General features: G+C 41.8%; 1 protein-coding gene across 2 annotated transcripts in view; it reads right to left on the bottom strand.

The window, feature by feature from the left end:
- Positions 1-19,090, bottom strand: part of LOC311093865 (cytosolic 5'-nucleotidase 3-like) — a 104,854-nt gene that overhangs the window by 73,888 nt on the left and 11,876 nt on the right. For both annotated transcript variants that reach the window (XM_084131491.1, XM_084131490.1), the window contains exon 2: positions 2,726-2,824. In XM_084131491.1, coding sequence (XP_083987617.1) covers positions 2,726-2,824 — 99 coding nt within the window. The remainder of the gene's footprint in view (positions 1-2,725; positions 2,825-19,090) is intronic.

Genomic DNA, 19,090 nt, shown 5'->3' with positions numbered 1-19,090 from the left:
CATTCCCTCTTTCTATCATGTTGAGATCACCTGAAATTCACCCAAAAATCGATATGGTTTAATGTGAATAATTATCATACAGTATTGCACATGTTTGGTATCATTTGAAATGTATCAATCATCATTGATTTCAATCAATTATCAGTCACAGATTCTATGTGCAGCGCTGCACTCTTTACCGCCTTTCACTGGATTGCGTTGTGCTCCGTCCATAGCTCTCATTGACATTTTTGAGAAGCCCACGTTTGTGCTCTCCTCAGGACGGCCACTGCTATTCATATGAGCAGATGAAAGCTCTCTATCGAGACAGATAGTGCTGAGTCAAACCGCTCAAGCCATTGATAAAGCTTCTAAGACATTGCGTGATCACTCCTGCTGTGTTGAAATAATACGCTTTCATTGCCATTATTTTCTATAAGATAATTAACTGAAGTTTTAAGGAAATGGGTCATACCATTGGCAATACCTGAGCAGTTGAAGTAAAACCCTGCTTATTCAAGGGCACGCATTTATTGCATGGATGGAGCAAACACAAAATGTAAGGGCCCTATTTTAACAATCTGAAACGCAAGTATCAAACACGAAACGCAAGTAACTTTGTGGGATCTTGTGGGCGCTGTTGCTATTATACCGGTGGGATAAATGACTCTTGCGCCCGACGCAAATCTAAAATGGGTTGGTCTGAAGTAGCTACATTACTCATAGGTGTGGTTTGGGCGTAACGTGAAATAAACCAATCAGAGCGTCATCTCACATTCCCTTTAAAAGCAGGTGCGCTTGTTCCATGGCGGATTGCTTAATGGCGGATTTGCCAGGCACAAGCCAGGAGCGGTTCACAGCCGAGAAGACCAACGTTCTCGCCAGGGCCGTAAGTGACATTGTCTGGGGATGGGAGAAACCCATCCAAATTAGCTTCGTTTTAACAGGCGTATAATAATTTGGGTAAATTTGTAAGCTAGATTTATGCCTACATTATGGCCAAGCATGCACCCTTAAAATAGCATCTGAATAATTCGCCACTGACTTTAGACTAGGTTTTTCCTGGTCTGTGACGGAATTGTTTTCTGAAACTGCAAAATAGCACCAGGAAACGGAATGCTGTCAGGTATTTTGTCAAGTGCAAAATACCATTAATCCCGAGGCAGTTGGAATGCAGAACAATAAAAAAACAGCTGATGTGCTAGATCGCCGGCAATTATTAATTGGCACGAGCAGTCTTTCATGTTGTTGTTTCTGTCTGTCTTGCACTTTCAAAACTTCCTCCTTTGTCTTTATTAACTTTTGTGATCTTGTCTTTAAAAAAATCTTGAAACGGGATACTCGTAGAAAATAAAATATCAAATAATTTAAAAAAAGTAACATAACCAGCACCTATATCTCCACCAATATAGTTAGGCCTATATAACCAGCACCGATATATATATGGGGGGGTGGTAACTTTACTTAAAGCTCACTTGAAGTTCTACTACATCAAAAACTACTAGCCTAACTGATAAAGTTCACACATTATTTAAAACGTGAACAAAATAAGAAGAAATACACAAATTACAAGCAGAGATGAATACTAAATAACAAATTTAAAGTCTAACAATAGTATTCAGGTACAGAAATTAATAATTAAGCCAAAATGTAAAATAACACTGTAGAAATTAATTATAGTTGTATCTTTGTTAAAGCTGTAAATTTGTCATGTTATTAACATTAATGACACAGAAAACAGTAGGAATATTTGGTGTCTGCTGTCACTTTAAGAACGACTGCACCGACCGAAAAAAACTGACAAACATCCAAACATTACTTTCTCAACTGTTCACTTATGATATAAACGAGAGAATACTTGCCAAGACGGGTATTTTGACATAATTTTGTGTTTGTGTCCGTTCAAGGGCAAGGAAAGGCAAAAGAGGAATCAATTCGGTGTTCGAAAGCTATCTGAAACACGCCTCTCTCCCCCTCTCCCTCTCTGTGTGCATGTGCGGCTTCGAGTGTGCGCAAAGATAACGCGCAAGTCCCAATTTTTGCCTCTTCCACATTTAAAATTGTTTGAATGTGTAAATTGGCAAGACAAAACACGTCCAAATTATAAACTTACACTTTATGATGGTTAAATTTAGCAGTTAATCCGCGAATCACATGGAACCATGGGGCCTGGTCCGTACGGATCAACTACGATCCTTTCCACCCCTATCTATTAGGAAGCCTAAATCTCTTACAGACGTTTTAAAGTAAGATGCCAATGGGCTCGTATCTAAAAGAACCTTATGACAGTCATTTGGCTGGCCAAAACAATGGGCTCATATCTAAAAGGACCTTAGTACAGTCATTTGGCTGGCCGAAAACAATGACCTCTGTTCGCCATCCAGTTTTTAATATAATTTAAGCACGCTAAAAGAGAATCCAAAGATTTCGTAGGGTGTCTTAATGATAAATACAGTGGAGGAAAATTTTAAATGTGACATTTATGGGCTATTGGGCATCTCAGTACCGGCTGGGCCAGATCAGCATGGAATGGAATGATAAAGCAAAGAGAGCCTGACAGTGGGAAAGCGTCTTTTTAACGTTTTTTTGTTCTTTGCTAGGCACTGCCATTTTTGTTACCCAGTCATTTATCCTGCATGCACCAATCCTACTTCTTGAACATTCTGCCTGGCTTTGACCTTACCAATATTTGGAACATTTATTGAAACACAAAAGCATCCATCAATTATAAAGAAGCCATAATTACCTGTAGTGTGCTGGATCCAGCATTTCTCATGGATGTCAATATCTGTTCCACCCTCTTCGGGTCCCTCATGCTCACTGAACTTTTTGTTAACTCAGGAATCTGTGAAATTGTGAATTAAAAAATCTAAGCATTATCAAGCCATTCAAGAAGGTTTTTAAAAACAGCAGGCAACTGATGAAAGTTTTAAGTTTTATTCTGCCTTAAGATTATAAAATTACAACAACAATAAAAAACAGAGGAAATCCCAAACTGCTCTTGACTGAATAACTTAGTAGCTTTAATCCACCTTTTTCCTACGCCACATGACGCTTGTGTGAATTATAGGAGTAACTGCCGTTAAACTAAGCAATCAGCGAAATGTTCGCTCTATGAAAGCAAATAAGCATTTTCAAAAACTGGGTACAATGAGATGACATTACTCACACTTCAACCATCAAATATTAGGCTAAAAGGAAATTTAAAAGTATAAAAGTATTAACAAATTACTACAACGGACCATGAATAACCACTAAAGCTTGATTATTATTCTCCTTATAATACAGTCTCGTTAGACCTATGGAAAAGGATTATTTGTAGCCAAACCTTATAATTTGAAATGATTCGTTTCCGTCTTTTTGAGTGGAACTTCCCCAAACCGGAAGTGCCTCCCATAATCTAAAATGCAGTAGGCTCATTATACAAGCATCTTTTTCCATTAAAGTCCGCGTGAACCGGAAGTTGCAAACGACTTTTCTCCAGTGTTGTGACGCATTTCCCAGTGAAAAGGAATATTGAACAGAGGGCAGGGTTTTACTCTAGCGCTGCTCCTCTCCATCTCTGCTCATAGCAGACTAGCGGTTTGAGGGGAGTGGTTAAGCGTTTCCCAACCCAAGTCGTCAAACTGACATCATCAGAGAAGAAACGCCATTCCAGACCGGAAGTAACTTTTCAGACTTTGATTAAAGATTACGACGGCAAACAATTTTTTTCTGTGTATTAATTTACACGGATTATTTTTTCACCACAAGACTAGTAATATGCGCTAACAAAGTAAATAGGGTAAATTTTGATTTCAGTTGGACTTTAACGTCCTTTAGAGAGTATTTGTATCAAATTTTATGCTTGGATCACTGTTTGAATAATTGATATAATAAGCATTGAATAGCATTTTTCAAGATGAAAAATAGCATTTTTCAAGATGGCCGCCATATTGAATTTTTGAGTGGCCAACGCCTTTTTCCAAAATAGTGGCCCTTAGAGAGTATCTGTGCCAAATTTCATACTTTTATACCAAAGTGAACGATTTTTTTTTACTAATCTGTTGCACTATTAGGAAAATGGTGGATAAGAATCGATGCACATTTTTACTTTATTAAATCTAGTAGTATTTCATTAGTATAAACCTAACTGAAAAACCTAAAGCACCGTTTCATTTAATTAGTACCGTTGATCTATTGTATTTATTTATCCTATTGCTTGTAATTGGCAACTGTCTTAAGTAAGCTTGAGAAGTTTGTGAGAAGTCTCACATTAGACTACTTTTCTTGCTGTGGTAATGAAAGTAATGATTTTTTTTAAAAACACGGTGGCAATAGGGCTGTCACTTTTGTGAAAAAATCCTGTTCGATTTTTGAGACATAAGTGTTCACTGAATCGATTGTAAAATCGATTTTCCATGTCTAAAGATGTTTCCATTTTAAACGGCAAATATAGGCAAATCCACGGACAACTAACAGGCATTAGGACGAATGTAAAGAGGGCGCTTGAGACGCGCACAAGTCAGCAATTTTTCCGATGATTTATTGGCATGAAGTTTCGTGCACAATGACAAACAGGAGTGCAACATTCTCGAAAAACAATAAGCAGAGTGGACTGCCATAACATCAATGAAAAACATTACTGCAGGCTTCAACATGGCTGTGTTTACGATTATAAATGTCAAACAAATTTCGCCTATGTAGGCGATTGTAGCCCGTAGCCCGAATCTGTATCTGTATGCATATACTGCAGAATTCACATTTTTGTAGTAAAAAGAGACACATTATGCAGAAGTATAATTTGCTGTTATGTGTGTTTGTCAGAGTCTGCAGTTGATGTGAGACGTGCGTTCGCTGCGGGCTTATCGTGACAAGCTGGACGCGCTCCGAGAGGGCCGTTTAAATCGATTCCCTATTTTCGTTTTCAAAACTTGTTGGTTGGTCCGATCGATTGTGCAAACGATTTTCAAACTTAAAGTGACAGCCCCGTCTAATTTCAAGACCAAAAGAATAATAATGTTTCTAACATTTTCGAAGCAGTAGTTAACTTCACATCAAAACTACAACTACAACTTTTTTTTTTTTGTGGTGGGGTTAGTAAAAAATCCAGAGCCCATGTCCACACTGTGAAAAATAATACTTATTTATTTTTCTTTTATTTATATAACAATTACTGCTATAGCTTTTTACTATGGTAAATTTACATATGGAAATATGGTTTATGCAGGTGTGGCTTGTGTAGCAGGTTTATGCAGGGAAGGCAGGCAGGGAAGACCCAAAACAAAATATTCATCCATGAATATTTCATCCACAAAATATTCAACATGAAAAACAAGGCTGTATAGGGATACAAGTACAGTGTGTTCAATGGACTGTACAATGGCTCAGCTCATCTTTCCAAAAAACATTCAATAGACAAAAACTCCAAAACAGTTTTGAAAGTTATTTCAACCTATGACCTTTATACACACTGCATGCCACTTTAAGGATTCTAGGTCTGTCCTTCACAGCCTCGTTTTCATCCAAGTAAAATTCAAAATGGCATCTACCCTGACCAAGGTCTATAGCCAACCACCTGTCATATAATAAAACCCACACAAAATGTAGAGAAAACAGGTGCATTTTTGTATTTTCAGATCCCAATACATGTTGAATTTATTGAATTTACTTGACACAAAAAATCTTTAACTTTTAGGTGGCAAAATATTTTTGAGTAATTCTGTGAATTACACTGCGCAAACCAAAAGTAATACCCACCGGATGAAGAAGGGTTGGCTCTCCACAGAACATAAAATATTCATTTTATTTTATTTTTCATGTTCGCATTTATGAGGAAAAAACAATGTTACGGACGTGACAGTTCTCCGTTACGGACGTGAGCACTCTGAAAGCGTCACTAAAAGACTGCTTTAAAACTTTCACAGAGACCTCAAACAGGCATTTAAAACACCAAATATTAAGGATTGGCATATCAAGCAAAATAATATTCGATGATTGTTCGAAAATCGTACCTCTCCCCCCACAAAAATTTCTGTATTTTCTGATTACAAGAAATATTTTTCAATGTTAAAAGTTAAGATTACAAATAATTATTTTCTGATTTCTAAAGACAGAAGTGACTATTGGGTTTTAAAAAAAAGTTAAATAATATTTCTTGACTCTAAGATATGACGTCACCGTGCGGCGACTGATCGCTAGTTATCAATACAGCACGCAACTGCACGTGGAAACTGCAACTGCAAGAATGGATGAATTTGTAATTCGCAAGGTCAAAAATTTTGAGGAAATTGTGGACAGTCTGCCTGAATCGCCTGAGGCCTACCTCTACTAAACACAAGAGCAAGACCCCTTCTGACCGATGTAGGAAACATCGGAAATATCAAGAGGAATTCATAAAGTATGGATTCACTTGCTTTACTGTCAACGACGTGGACCATCCTCAGTGTGATGTATCTATTCAAAAGAATACACGTGAGACTAGGGCTGCACGATAATGGTTAAACTGAATCACGATTATTTTGCTCAAAATTATAATCGCGATAATCACGATTATTCTCATTTGAGAAACCACAGAGAAAGGAAGAGACCGTTAATGGTTTATATATATAAAACAGGGTCTGAAATTAACTTTCACCCACCGGCCATTTTGGTTACAAAATTTAAGTTACGGGCCATTCAGAACTTCTACTTGAGGTGATTCCCCCCTTCCATGTAAAACGCTTTGAGTGCCGAGAAAAACGCTATATAAATGTAATGAATTATAATTATTATTATTATTATTATTATTATTCTACTAGCCAAAAAAAAAGAAATTTCACAGCTTATTTATATAAGGCTATATTCAAATTTGGATTTCATACATTCAATTTCTTATTCAAACAAAATCCTGTCATCCAGATATCTCCTCCCTTCTTCATTCATTCTCATATTTTTTACCAAAAATGTGTTTTAGGTGGACAGATCAATACAGTACAAAGAACATGTAGGATGTTGTAAAATATCAATGTCTTTTCTGTTAACCAAATGCTTTTTAATCTACGCTATTGCTTCAATGCAAGTGAACAAGCGCACCGTTATCTGTTGTGTAGTGACGTGTGTTCAAGTTAGCCAGAAATGTGCAGATTCTGCGCAATACACTGTATTTAATAGATCATGATGACTCACGAGTATTTGCGCAAAATCCGCGCAGATTTGGCTTACACGAATTTCCCCAGCAAAGTGAGTAAATGTAATAACATGCCAAATTGGCCAGTGATTTGACAGTGTTTTACCCGCCAAAGTAAATTTTTAGCCCAATTTGGCGGGTTGGCGGGTGCTAATTTCAAACCATCAGACTTCATTTAACCAACTATGACAACTTCCTCAGACAGCAAGTCAATACAAATGGCATGATTTAACGTTAGATGAGCGCTTTGTGATGGGTCTTCACATTAGATCTTCTAAGCGACACATTTCGGTTGCAAATGAGACAAAGTACAGATCCAGATCGCTCAGCAAATTCGTACTGCAAAGAAAAATAGTCTACTTGTTAATACACACTGATAACGGTCAGTGGCTGTCGTTTTCAACTGATTCACATCATGAAAACTGGTAAAAACTTAAACTTAAAAAAATAGAACAGTGAAACTCATTTAGAAACAGATTTAGTCACACAAACAGCACAAGTGGCTTGTGAAGAAACAGACTGGCTGTAAAACAATTTCATGCAAACAGAATATCGCTGTGGAGATCAGTGGTTTTTCCGCAGTGTAGAGCGCGCGCACCGATTAAGTAAAACACTGGGAATAAAATGTAAGAGAAAAGCTCTGTTTGGGTGATTTGGGAGATTAAAGCTATTTAGATCTGGCAACCACAAACATCAATGCTAGTGGGGACTTGTTAACAATGCAAGATAATGCAAATGTCTAATAAAAAAAGCGTTTTCAGGATAAAAAACGAGCGGGCAAATATCGCGACGATTTTTTTAAATTAATCGAGAGAGGCAGATATCGTTATCGCGATTCAAATACGATTAATCGTGCAGCCCTACGTGAGACGGAATGTCTGTCTTTTGACCACAACTTTACTCTGTGTTTTTTATCTGCGCAAACGCGCGTCCCCGAACATTTCCCAACATTCCCAGCACTATAATACGGAGCCCGGGAAGTCACCTGTAGGGAAAAAAAAAACAATCCGTGGCGACGGTTTGGCAATCCGTCCGCTCAGTTTATAAACCGTACTCACGAATTCTCAAACTGTTCCCTCGGTTTAACAAATCGTGCCCACGGATTAATAAACCGTACCCACGAGTTTCTAATCCGCACTCTCAGATTTGTAAACCGTGCCTTCAGTTTTTGCAATCTGTACCCACAAATTCATAAACCGTGCCCACGCTTTCGCAATCCGTTCCCACGGGTTTGTAAACTGTACTCACGGATTTGTGACTCGCCCTCATTTTAGAAGAACACGTTGTTAACGAATCCTATTGTATATTGTTTTATTGAATATTAATGGAATACATCAAATTGACATACGTCTGAATGCTTACAGTGATTCTCAATTGTAGCGGGTATGGGTGGAATATACGATTTAATATGAATGACGTGCATCAAAATATTTTGTTCATTTGTGATAATCTTAGCACTTTATTATTATTTTCTAACCTGTATTATGACTGATATTTGACGAATTGCTTTGTTCATTTTTTTGTAAGTTTTGGACAAAAGCGTCTTTTAAATATATAGCCTAAAATGTAATAATAATAATAATAATAATAATAATTATTATTATTATTATTATTTAAGTTATAAATGAACTATAAACGAGTTAACTTAGTAATACAGTAATATGTTTGTCATCAAATAATTTATCAATGTTTTATTATTATAGGCTATAACCTAACCTTTTACAGTTTTGGATAAAATAGGCCTACATTTTTTGCATAATTTTTGCTTAAAAATAAAGCATTCATAAATTATTTTATGATAAACATATTACTGTCTAGTGAACTCATTTATAGTTATTAACTCAAATAATAATAATAATAATTATTATTATTATTATTATTATTATTATAATTATTCATATTACATTTTAGGCTACATATTTTGTCCAAAACTTACAAAAAAATTAACAAGGCAATTCGTCAAATATCAGTCATAATACAGGTTAGAAAATAATAATAAAGTGCTAAAATTATATCACAAGTAAACAAGATTTTGATGCACGTCATTCATATTAAATCGTATATTCCACCCATACCCCTACAATTGACAATCACTTTAAGCATGCAGACGTATGTCAATTTGATGTATTCCACTTAATATTCAATAAAACACTATACAATAAGATTCGTTAACAACGTGTTCTTCTAAAATGAGGGCGAGTCACAAATCCGTGAGTACAGTTTACAAACCCGTGGGAACGGATTACGAAAGCGTGGGCACGGTTTATGAATTTGTGGGTACAGATTACAAAAACTGAAGGCACGGTTTACAAATCTGAGAGCACGGATTAGATACTCGTGGGTACGGTTTATTAATCCGTGGGCACGATTTGTTAAACCGAGGGAACAGTTTGAGAATTCGTGAGTACGGTTTATAAACTGAGCGGACGGATTGCCAAACCGTCGCCACGGATTGTTTTTTTTTCTCCCACAGGTGACTTCCCGGGCTCCGTACTATAACTACGGAATCTCTACTGTCTCAAATGCAAAACTTGCAAGCATACAATATATCACATTACCCCCCTTTTTAAACAAGGTGCATTCAGATTCACACTGAAATCCGCGCATGGCACAAAACATTATTGGTTTTACCAACAACATAACAGTTACTTTTTTTTTCTCTCCAAAAAACATCATAGAACAAAATAAGCTTTGTATTTATATATAAGACCATAACAGTCCTATACCGTAGTGCTATTGCAATGGGTGTGTGTTTCATGTATTACAGGTCAAAACAGGTTTTGGTGGTTTTCTACTTCTGGATGAGCGACGTGGACTCGGAGCCACCCCTGTAACCCCTCCACAGTCCTCTTGAGAAGGCTCAGGGACTGCTTGCATTTCCTCTGGTGCACAGGGTTGAATCGGAGTGTCAGTCCCTGAACAATCAGTCTCTTTAACAAGCTCATCCTCTACAACCCGGGGTCTCAACTGGTCACCATGTCTCCTGAAAGTGACATCTGTGTCTCGTCCCTGAACCTTGTAAGACACTGGCCCGGTCTGCTTTACTATCACACCTGGAATCAATTTGTTCCCCCCTCCTGTGGTGTTATGGAGGTACACTGCATCCTTTGCAGAAAAATACCTCTCCACAGAACGTTGGTCATAATATAACTTCTGCAGGTATTGCTTCCTGCGAACAGTGACATCTGGATGAACAAAGTCCAGGCGAGTGCGCACATGTCTATTAAGAAAAAGATCTGCTGGCGATTAGCCTGTAGTGCAGTTTGGAGTAGTGCGATACTGCATTAGGAAAAGAGAGATCTTGTCTTCCAAGTCCATTGTCAAGTGTGCAAGTTTCTTTATTCCGCTTTTAAATGTCTGCACATACCTTTCTGCAAGGCCATTGGTAAAGTTCCGTTGGGAAGTTTTTGAACTCCTCAGACGTAAATTGTGTTCCATTGTCTGTGACAATTTGCTCCGGAAGTCCGTATGCCGCAAACAACCTCCTCAGTCTTGCGATGGTAGCTTGTGAGGTGAGGTTAGGCATTATAAACACCTCCAGCCACTTTGAGTATGCATACACAAGTATCATAAATGTGTGTCCTAGAAAAGGACCTGCAAAGTCTATGTGTAGTCTTTTCCAACTTTGACCTGGAAACTCCCAAGGGTGTAACGGAACCTGACGTGGAGCCTTTTGTTCCATCTGGCATGGCTCACAGGCTCTGCTAACCTGCTCCAGATCTGCATCCACTTTAGGCCACCACACATATTTGCAGGCAAGAGTTTTCATCTTTACTATCCCTTGATGACCGACATGCAGTTCTTTCAGCACACTTTCTCAGTTTATAAGGTATTAGCCTATCACCCTGGTGCCCCAGAGCACGCATCCTCTCTCTGCAGACAATTCATATCTGCGTGAGTGGTAAGCTTTCAAACTTTCATCCACATCCATCGGTCAACCCTCCATGACATACTTCAGGACTTTGGATAACACCTTGACTCTGCGTGTTACACGTGCCACCTGGTCCGCATTCAAGGGAGCTTGTTCGAAGTGTTCAGCTATTAGTGCATGAATATTTTCTGACAAGGCGGCTGTGCCCACATCAGTCGTGTCCAGCAGGGGAACATGCGAAAGGCCGTCTACATTACTGTGTTTCTCTGAGGGACAGAATTCAATATGGTAGTCATAAGCTGAAAGGATGATTGCCCATCTTTGAATCCTGGCCACTGCCATGGTGGGTAGACTTTTATGCTCTCTGAACAAAGTCAACAAAGGTTTATGGTCAGTCACCATCTTGAATTTTTTTTACCCCGAAGATGAGCGCCAACCCCTTTTTCTTTTTGCGAATACTTTTTCTCCACAGGCGCCAGCATTCATGAGGCATAAGCCACAGGACTTCCTCTCCAGTGGGCATGGTGTGTTGCTCCAATCCCATGGGCTGAAGAATCGCAAGCAAAGGTGAGTGGTAGACTTGGATCATAATGTACCAAAACCCTTTCGTTCGTAAGCAAGTCTTTACATTTTTCAAAAGCTCTTTGCTCTGACTGCTTCCGTTCCCATGGTACATTATCTCTCAACAGTCTGTAGAGGGGAGCTGCCACTGTACTTTGGTTGGGCAAAAAACGTCCATAATAGTTGACCAAACCAATAAATGCTCTCAGCTCCTTCACACAGGTGGGTGCTGGTGCATCCTGGATTGCAGCAACTTTGTCTGGAGATGGATGAAAGCCCTGGCTGTCTAGCACAAATCATAGATATTCAATTAGCTTTTTCCCAAACTCACATTTTGATTTTTTCACTCTCAAGCCATTCTTCTGGAGCACCTCTTCAAGGGACTTTGCTTGATGCACTTGACTGACAGGTTTAATTTTTTTCCAGTTCAAGGTGAGCTTTTGTAGCCAATTTCTGCCACACAGAGCTGGCCCCTCCCCTTTTACTACTATTACAAGTAGCAATTCACATTGTTTTTCGTAGCTCACATTAGCTTGAAACTGTCCCAACACAGGCATAATCTCTCCTGTGTACGTTTTAAGCTTGACTCCGGCGACCTCTAGTGGCTCTTTTGAGAACGCAGCTTGAAATAGTTTCTCATATATGATACTCACGGCCGCGCCGGTATCAATTTCCATAATAATTTCTTTGCCATTTACTTTAAATGCCTCTATGAATTACCTTTTTGCCGTTCTCATCACTTAGTAGCGAAAACATGGGCAACTCAGCTTCCTCTACCCCCACATACTTAGTGTTTTTCTCCACATAATGATTACTTTTCCCAGCTTCCATTTTTCCTCTGCAAGCCCTTTTGATGTGGCCAGTTTTACCACAATTATGGCATTTTGCATCCTTGAAATGACATACCTGAGGGTTGTGATCTGTGCCATGACATCTATAGCACTTTTTCCCTCTGTGATCGGAATGTTGCGCTGCTCGCGCCCACGCATCCACTTTATGCACTACACCCGAGCTCGAGTCAAGCCCTCTCAGCTGCTGTGTGTCTTTCTCCGCCATCTCCATACTCAATGCGATCTCAAACGCACGTGCAAACGTCGGATTAGATTCTGACAACAGTCGCCGTTGGCAGGCTTCATTGCGGATTCCACTTACGAAACGGTCATGCAATGCCTCGTCCAGCGTTGCTCCGAACTCACAACTCACAGCACACTGTTTCAGCTCCGCTGCATATTCCGTCACCATCTCATCAGCTCTTTGATTGGAAGGATTAAAACGGAATCTTTCTGCAATCAGCAACGGCTTTGGCTCAAAATGATTCTTTAAAGTAAACTTTTAATGTCTTTGTAAGACATTGTGACCGACCAAGACTCTACTTTCGGAACAAACTCGCATATATTTCCAATAAGCGCCATAATGTGAGCAAAACTTTATCCTCTTTGCCAATTTTCCTGTGATGTATCTATTCAAAAGAATACACGTGAGACGGAATGTCTGTATTTTGACCACAACTTTACTCTGTGTTTTCAAACGTGCGCCCCCGAACATTTTCCAACATTCCCAGCACTATAACTATGGAATATATATAACGGTCTCATAACGGCACTATAACGGTCTCATATGCAAAACTTGCAAGCATACATCACATCACTCTCAGTGTGTAATCTGTTACGAAGTGCTTGCCCATGAAAGTATGAAGCCTGGAAAAATGTAGAGACATTTGGAGAGAAGACACCCTACTTGTGTTGAAAAACCTATAGACTTTTTTTTCGCAGAAAAGAGAAGGAATTACAGATTCAAAAATGCACACTCGCACAACAAACCGAAATTACTGCTAATGCTCTGAAGGCATCTTGTGAAGTTGCATACCTGATAGCACAGTCCAAAAAGCCACACACGATCGGGGAAACCTTGATAAAGCCCGCAGCTGTGGCTATGTGTTGGGCCATGCAGTAGCGGTTTTAGGCACGGGCGAACCGGGCAATCGCCCGGGGCGGCATTTTTGGGGGGGCGGCGCCGCCGGCACGAGCGGAATAAAAAAATCTGCGCCGCGAAGCGGTTTTCTATAATCTAGGTCACCACCACCAAGGTGAATTGGTTTAGTCTTGACTTCTGGTCGTGACTCGTGAGTGACAGTTGGTATGGGGGGATCAGGGGAAATCTGTTGATTGTCGATGTCGAGTGCCAAATAAGAGATGGACAAGAAAGGTCAAAGCCATCAGGTGCCCAATTTAGATACGAGCGAAAGATAAAGGTATCTCGAAGGGGGTCTCGCCCAGGGTGTAATTCAATGTAGAACCGCCACTGGGGCCATGCATGGCGAGAAAATTGCAAGTGAGCTTATGACTGTCCTATTGTCGAATGACACAATAGCTTGCCGTATTCATGATATTTCAAAAGACAATGAGAGTCAATTGATTGATAGGCTAAATGGAAAGAAATTTGCGTTACAGGTTGACGAATCTACTGATGTTTCTAATTCTTCTCAGTTGCTGGCATTCATCAGATACACATTTGATGGAAAACTGCATGAGAAAATGCTCTTCTGCTCAGTGCTGGAGGGGACTTGTACCGGAAGTGACATTTTCAACAAGCTGGACACCAGACTAAAAGAGATGCGACTTTCATGGGATAACTGTGTTGGTGTACTGATGGCGCAGGTGCAATGGTAGGTAAAAACAAGGGACTCAAGGCAAAGGTTTTAGATGTGGCTCCTCATGTTAAGTTTACGCACTTCATCTTTCACCGCAAGTCTCTTGCTAGCAGAGCACTTGACAGTGAGCGTAACAGTGTTCTCAAAGGTGCAATCAAAATTGTAAATCATATAAAATCACGTCCAGTAAACAGTAGACCGCTGCTGTTTCATACCAAAGTCCGGTGGTTATCTCACGGGAAGGCACTCAAAAATTAACTGCATTACGAACTGCATGAGGAAGTGCACTTGTTGTTGAAAGAATCTAAATCTGAATTCGCGCATCACCTGGTAGATCCAGATTGGTTGTCAAAACTTGCTTATTTGGCCTGTATATATTCGAAAGGCTTAACATGCTTAATTTTTCATTACAAGGTCCAAACATAAACATCCTGACAATGAATGAGAAAATTTATGCATTTGTGAAAAAGCTGGAAAGATGGGCTGAGCGAGTTGAACAAGGTAATGTGGAGATGTTTCCTGAGCTGGATGAATCAATCAGATGCAAATAGAAAATAATTCTATTCAAAAAAAAATCCTAATTGAAAGAGAACAAGTGGACAAAAAGATAGAATCCAATATTGGGTGATAATATAGCATAAAAAGTGATTTATAAGCTATTTTTTGTAGGCCGGTCATTTTTGACCGGGAACACCACAAGTGTAACTCTGTGCCATTTTGTACAAAAAAGAAAAATTAAAGTAGACTAGTGTGATCAACAGTGTCAATTTTCTTCAGATTTTAATATTTCCAAAATTATTGAAAAATAATGTGTTTTTTTTTACTTAAAAAATTAGATGCCTACTCTCAAATAAATGAGGCCTACGATTAATCAGATGCAAATAGAAATATAAAACCAGTCCTTATCGAAAGAGAACAAGTTGACAAAAAGATTGAATCCAATATTGGGTGATAATACAGCATAACAAGTGATTTATAAGCTATTTTTTGTAAGCCGGTCATTTTTGACCCGGGAACAGCACAAGTGTAACAAGGTGACAAATCAAATTCTCTCTGGCGCGTTCACTGCGAAGATCTCGAGTCAGCATTGTCAACATCTTTGCAGCTGACACTGACACAGAAAACACTTGTTTATTAATAAACAATTGAAATGTCTCCTTGCTATATTTGACATATTGTTAGCCTCATAGCATAATTGCCTATAAGTCATTTATTTTAAATAGGCAATTATGCTATGAGGCTAACGATATTCATAACCATTACTTTTGCCGGTTCTTTGTGACAGCTTTTATTGGCAGTGCCACCCTTACATGTTACATGAACGCATCACCACCGCTCAATAGTTAAAGGGGTGGTTCGGGATTTTGGACATTGGACCTCATTTCCAAGTTAGCCTGGGTGTTATTTATCAGTGGAGACAGTTTTCAACATTTTTCATCCAGTCCTTCCAGTTGCATAGTTCGCCGGTGCTAGGCTAGCGCGAGTCAAAGGTATCTGTTAGCCTGCCATTAAAAACAGTTTTACCCACTCCAAAGTACACCAAAAGCAAATAAATTAGAACGCCAGACTATCGATGTAAATGTCTGTTGAAAGAATAATGTTAGAAATCAAACTACCCTTTCATCGCATTGCAATAGTTTGTTCCCTGTATTTATTAGCAGTCTACAGCAGCGGCGGAGTGATATTAAGTTACCTAGGCAACCGAGAGAGCCGGTCCACATGACAATCACGCAAGTGTATTTACCTGCCGCTGACACTCATCACTATCAGTAAAATTCTGCCGCTGCTGAGAAACTAGTTCCTGTAAATGTAATGTGATCATTGAGATGCAAGAGTAGTTTGATTTCTAACATTATTCTCTCAACAGACATTTACATCGATAGTCTGGCGTTCTAATTTATTTGATTTTGGTGTACTGTGGAGTGGGTAAAACTGTTTTTAAATGGCAGGCTAGCAGATACCGTTGACTCGCACTAGCCTAGCACCGGCGAACTATGCAACTGGAAGGACTGGATGAAAAATGTTGAAAACTGTCTCCACTGAGAAATAACACCCAGGCTAACTTGGAAATGAGGTCCGATGTCCAAAATCCTGAACCTCCCCTTTAATATTGTTCTTTGGTGTTAAGTTTATACAGGTTTTTCAAATGTTATCAGGGTTTTTTCTGCATAGAGAATTATGAGGGGGTGAACTTTGTCAAATTTTGTGCCGCTGTGGTGAACAAATGAGTCCGATTGAAGAGATGAGTCCGAGCTTAGGACCCCATTAGTATGCCAGTAGTATGCATCCATCCATCCATCCATCTTCTTCCGCTTATCCGGGGCCGGGTCGCGGGGGCAGCAGTCTAAGCAGAGATCCCCAGACTTCCCTCTCCCTAGACACTTCCTCCAGCTCTTCTGGGGGGACACCGAGGCGTTCCCAGGCCAGCCGGGAGACATAGTCTCTCCAGCGTGTCCTAGGTCTTCCCCGGGGTCTCCTCCCAGTGGGACGCGCCCGGAACACCTTCCCGGGAAGGCGTCCAGGAGGCATCCGGAACAGATGCCCGAGCCACCTCAGCTGACCCCTCTCGATGTGGAGGAGCAGCGGCTCTACTCTGAGCTCCTCCCGAGTGACCGAGCTTCTCACCCTATCTCTAAGGGATCGCCCAGCCACCCTGCGGAGAAAGCTCATTTCGGCCGCCTGTATCCGGGATCTAGTCCTTTCGGTCATGACCCAAAGCTCATGACCATAGGTGAGAGTAGGAACGTAGATTGACCGGTCTTTCTTTACCACGACAGACCGGTACATCGACCGCATTACTGCAGAAGCTGCACCGATCCGTCTGTCAATCTCCCGTTCCATCCTTCCCTCACTCGTGAACAAAACCCCAAGATACTTAAACTCCTCCACTTGAGGCAGGAACTCTCCACCAACCTGAAGTGGGCAAGCCACCCTTTTCCGACTGAGGACCATGGCCTCGGATTTGGAGGTGCTGATTCTCATCCCAGCCGCTTCACACTCGGCTGCAAACCGTCCCAGTGCATGCTGAAGGTCCTGGCTTGATGAGGCCAACACGACAACATCATCCGCAAAGAGCAGAGACGAAATCGTGTTGTCACCAAACCTGACACCCTCCGGCCCCTGGCTGCGCCTAGAAATTCTGTCCATAAAAATTATGAACAGAACCGGCGACAAAGGGCAGCCCTGCCGGAGTCCAACATGCACCGGGAACAAGTCTGACTTACTGCTGGCAATACGAACCAAGCTCCTGCTTCGGTCGTACAGGGACCGGACAGCCCTTAGCAAAGGGCCCCGGACCCCATACTCCCGGAGCACCCTCCACAGGCTGCCACGAGGGACACAGTCGAATGCCTTCTCCAAATCCACAAAGCACATGTGGACTGGTTGGGCAAACTCCCATGAACCCTCTAGCACCCCGTAGAGGGTATAGAGCTGGTCCAGTGTTCCACGGCCTGGACGAAAACCACACTGTTCCTCCTGAATCCGAGGTTCTACTATCGGCCGGATTCTCCTCTCCAGTACCCTGGCATAGACTTTCCCAGGGAGGCTGAGAAGTGTGATTCCCCTGTAGTTGGAACACACCCTCCGTCCCCCTTCTTAAAAAGAGGGACCACCACCCCGGTCTGCCATCCCAGAGGCACTGTCCCCGACTGCCACGCGATGCTGCAGAGGCGTGTCAGCCAAGACAGCCCCACAACATCCAGAGACTTGAGGTACTCAGGGCGGATCTCATCCACCCCCGGTGCCTTGCCACCGAGGAGTTTCTTGACTACCTCGGTGACTTCAGCTTGGGTGATGGACGAGTCCACCTCTGAGCCCTCAGCCTCTGCTTCCTCAATGGAAGATGTGACAGCGGGATTGAGGAGATCCTCGAAGTATTCCTTCCACCGTCCAATGACATCCCCAGTTGAGGTCAACAGCTCCCCACCTCTACTGTAAACAGCATTGGTAGGGCACTGCTTCCCCCTCCTGAGGCGCCGGACGGTTTGCCAGAATCTCTTCGAGGCCAGCCGATAGTCCTTCTCCATGGCCTCACCGAACTCCTCCCAGGCCCGAGTTTTTGCCTCCACAACCACCCGGGCTGCAGTCCGCTTGGCCTGCCGGTACCCGTCAGCTGCCTCAGGAGTCCCACAAGCCAACCAGGCCCGACAGGACTCCTTCTTCAGCTTGACGGCATCCCTTACTTCCGGTGTCCACCACCGGGTTCGGGGATTGCCGCCTCGACAGGCACCGGAGACCTTACGGCCACAGCTCCGAGCGGCCGCTTCGACAATGGAGGTGGAGAACATGGTCCACTTGGACTCAATATCTCCAGCCTCCCTCGGGATCCGGTCGAAGCTCCGCCGGAGGTGGGAGTTGAAGATCTCTCTGACAGGAGACTCGGCCAAACGTTCCCAGCAGACCCTCACAGTACGCTTGGGTCTGCCGAGTCTGTCCAGCTTCCTCCCCCGCCATCGGATCCAACTCACCACCAGGTGGTGATCAGTTGACAGCTCCGCCCCTCTCTTCACCCGAGTGTCCAAGACATAAGGCCGGAGGTCAGATGAAACGACTACAAAGTCGATCATCGACCTACGGCCTAGGGTGTCCTGGTGCCACGTGTACTGATGGACACCCTTATGCTTGAACATGGTGTTCGTTATGGACAAGCTGTAACTAGCACAGAAGTCCAATAACTGAACACCACTCGGGTTCAGATCAGGGGGGCCGTTCCTCCCAATCACGCCACTCCAGGTGTCACTGTCGCTGCCCACGTGGGCGTTGAAGTCCCCCAGTAAAACGACGGAGTCCCCAGTCGGAGCACTTTCCAGCACCCCTCCCAGAGACTCCAAGAAGGCCGGGTACTCTGCACTGCCGTTTGGCCCGTAGGCACAAACGACAG

Source organism: Abramis brama (genome assembly GCF_963993115.1).
Source record: "Abramis brama genome assembly, chromosome: 12".
Classification (NCBI taxonomy): domain Eukaryota; kingdom Metazoa; phylum Chordata; class Actinopteri; order Cypriniformes; family Leuciscidae; genus Abramis; species Abramis brama.
Note: the sequence above shows the minus strand (reverse complement) of the source record. Positions and strands in the feature narration are given on the sequence as shown.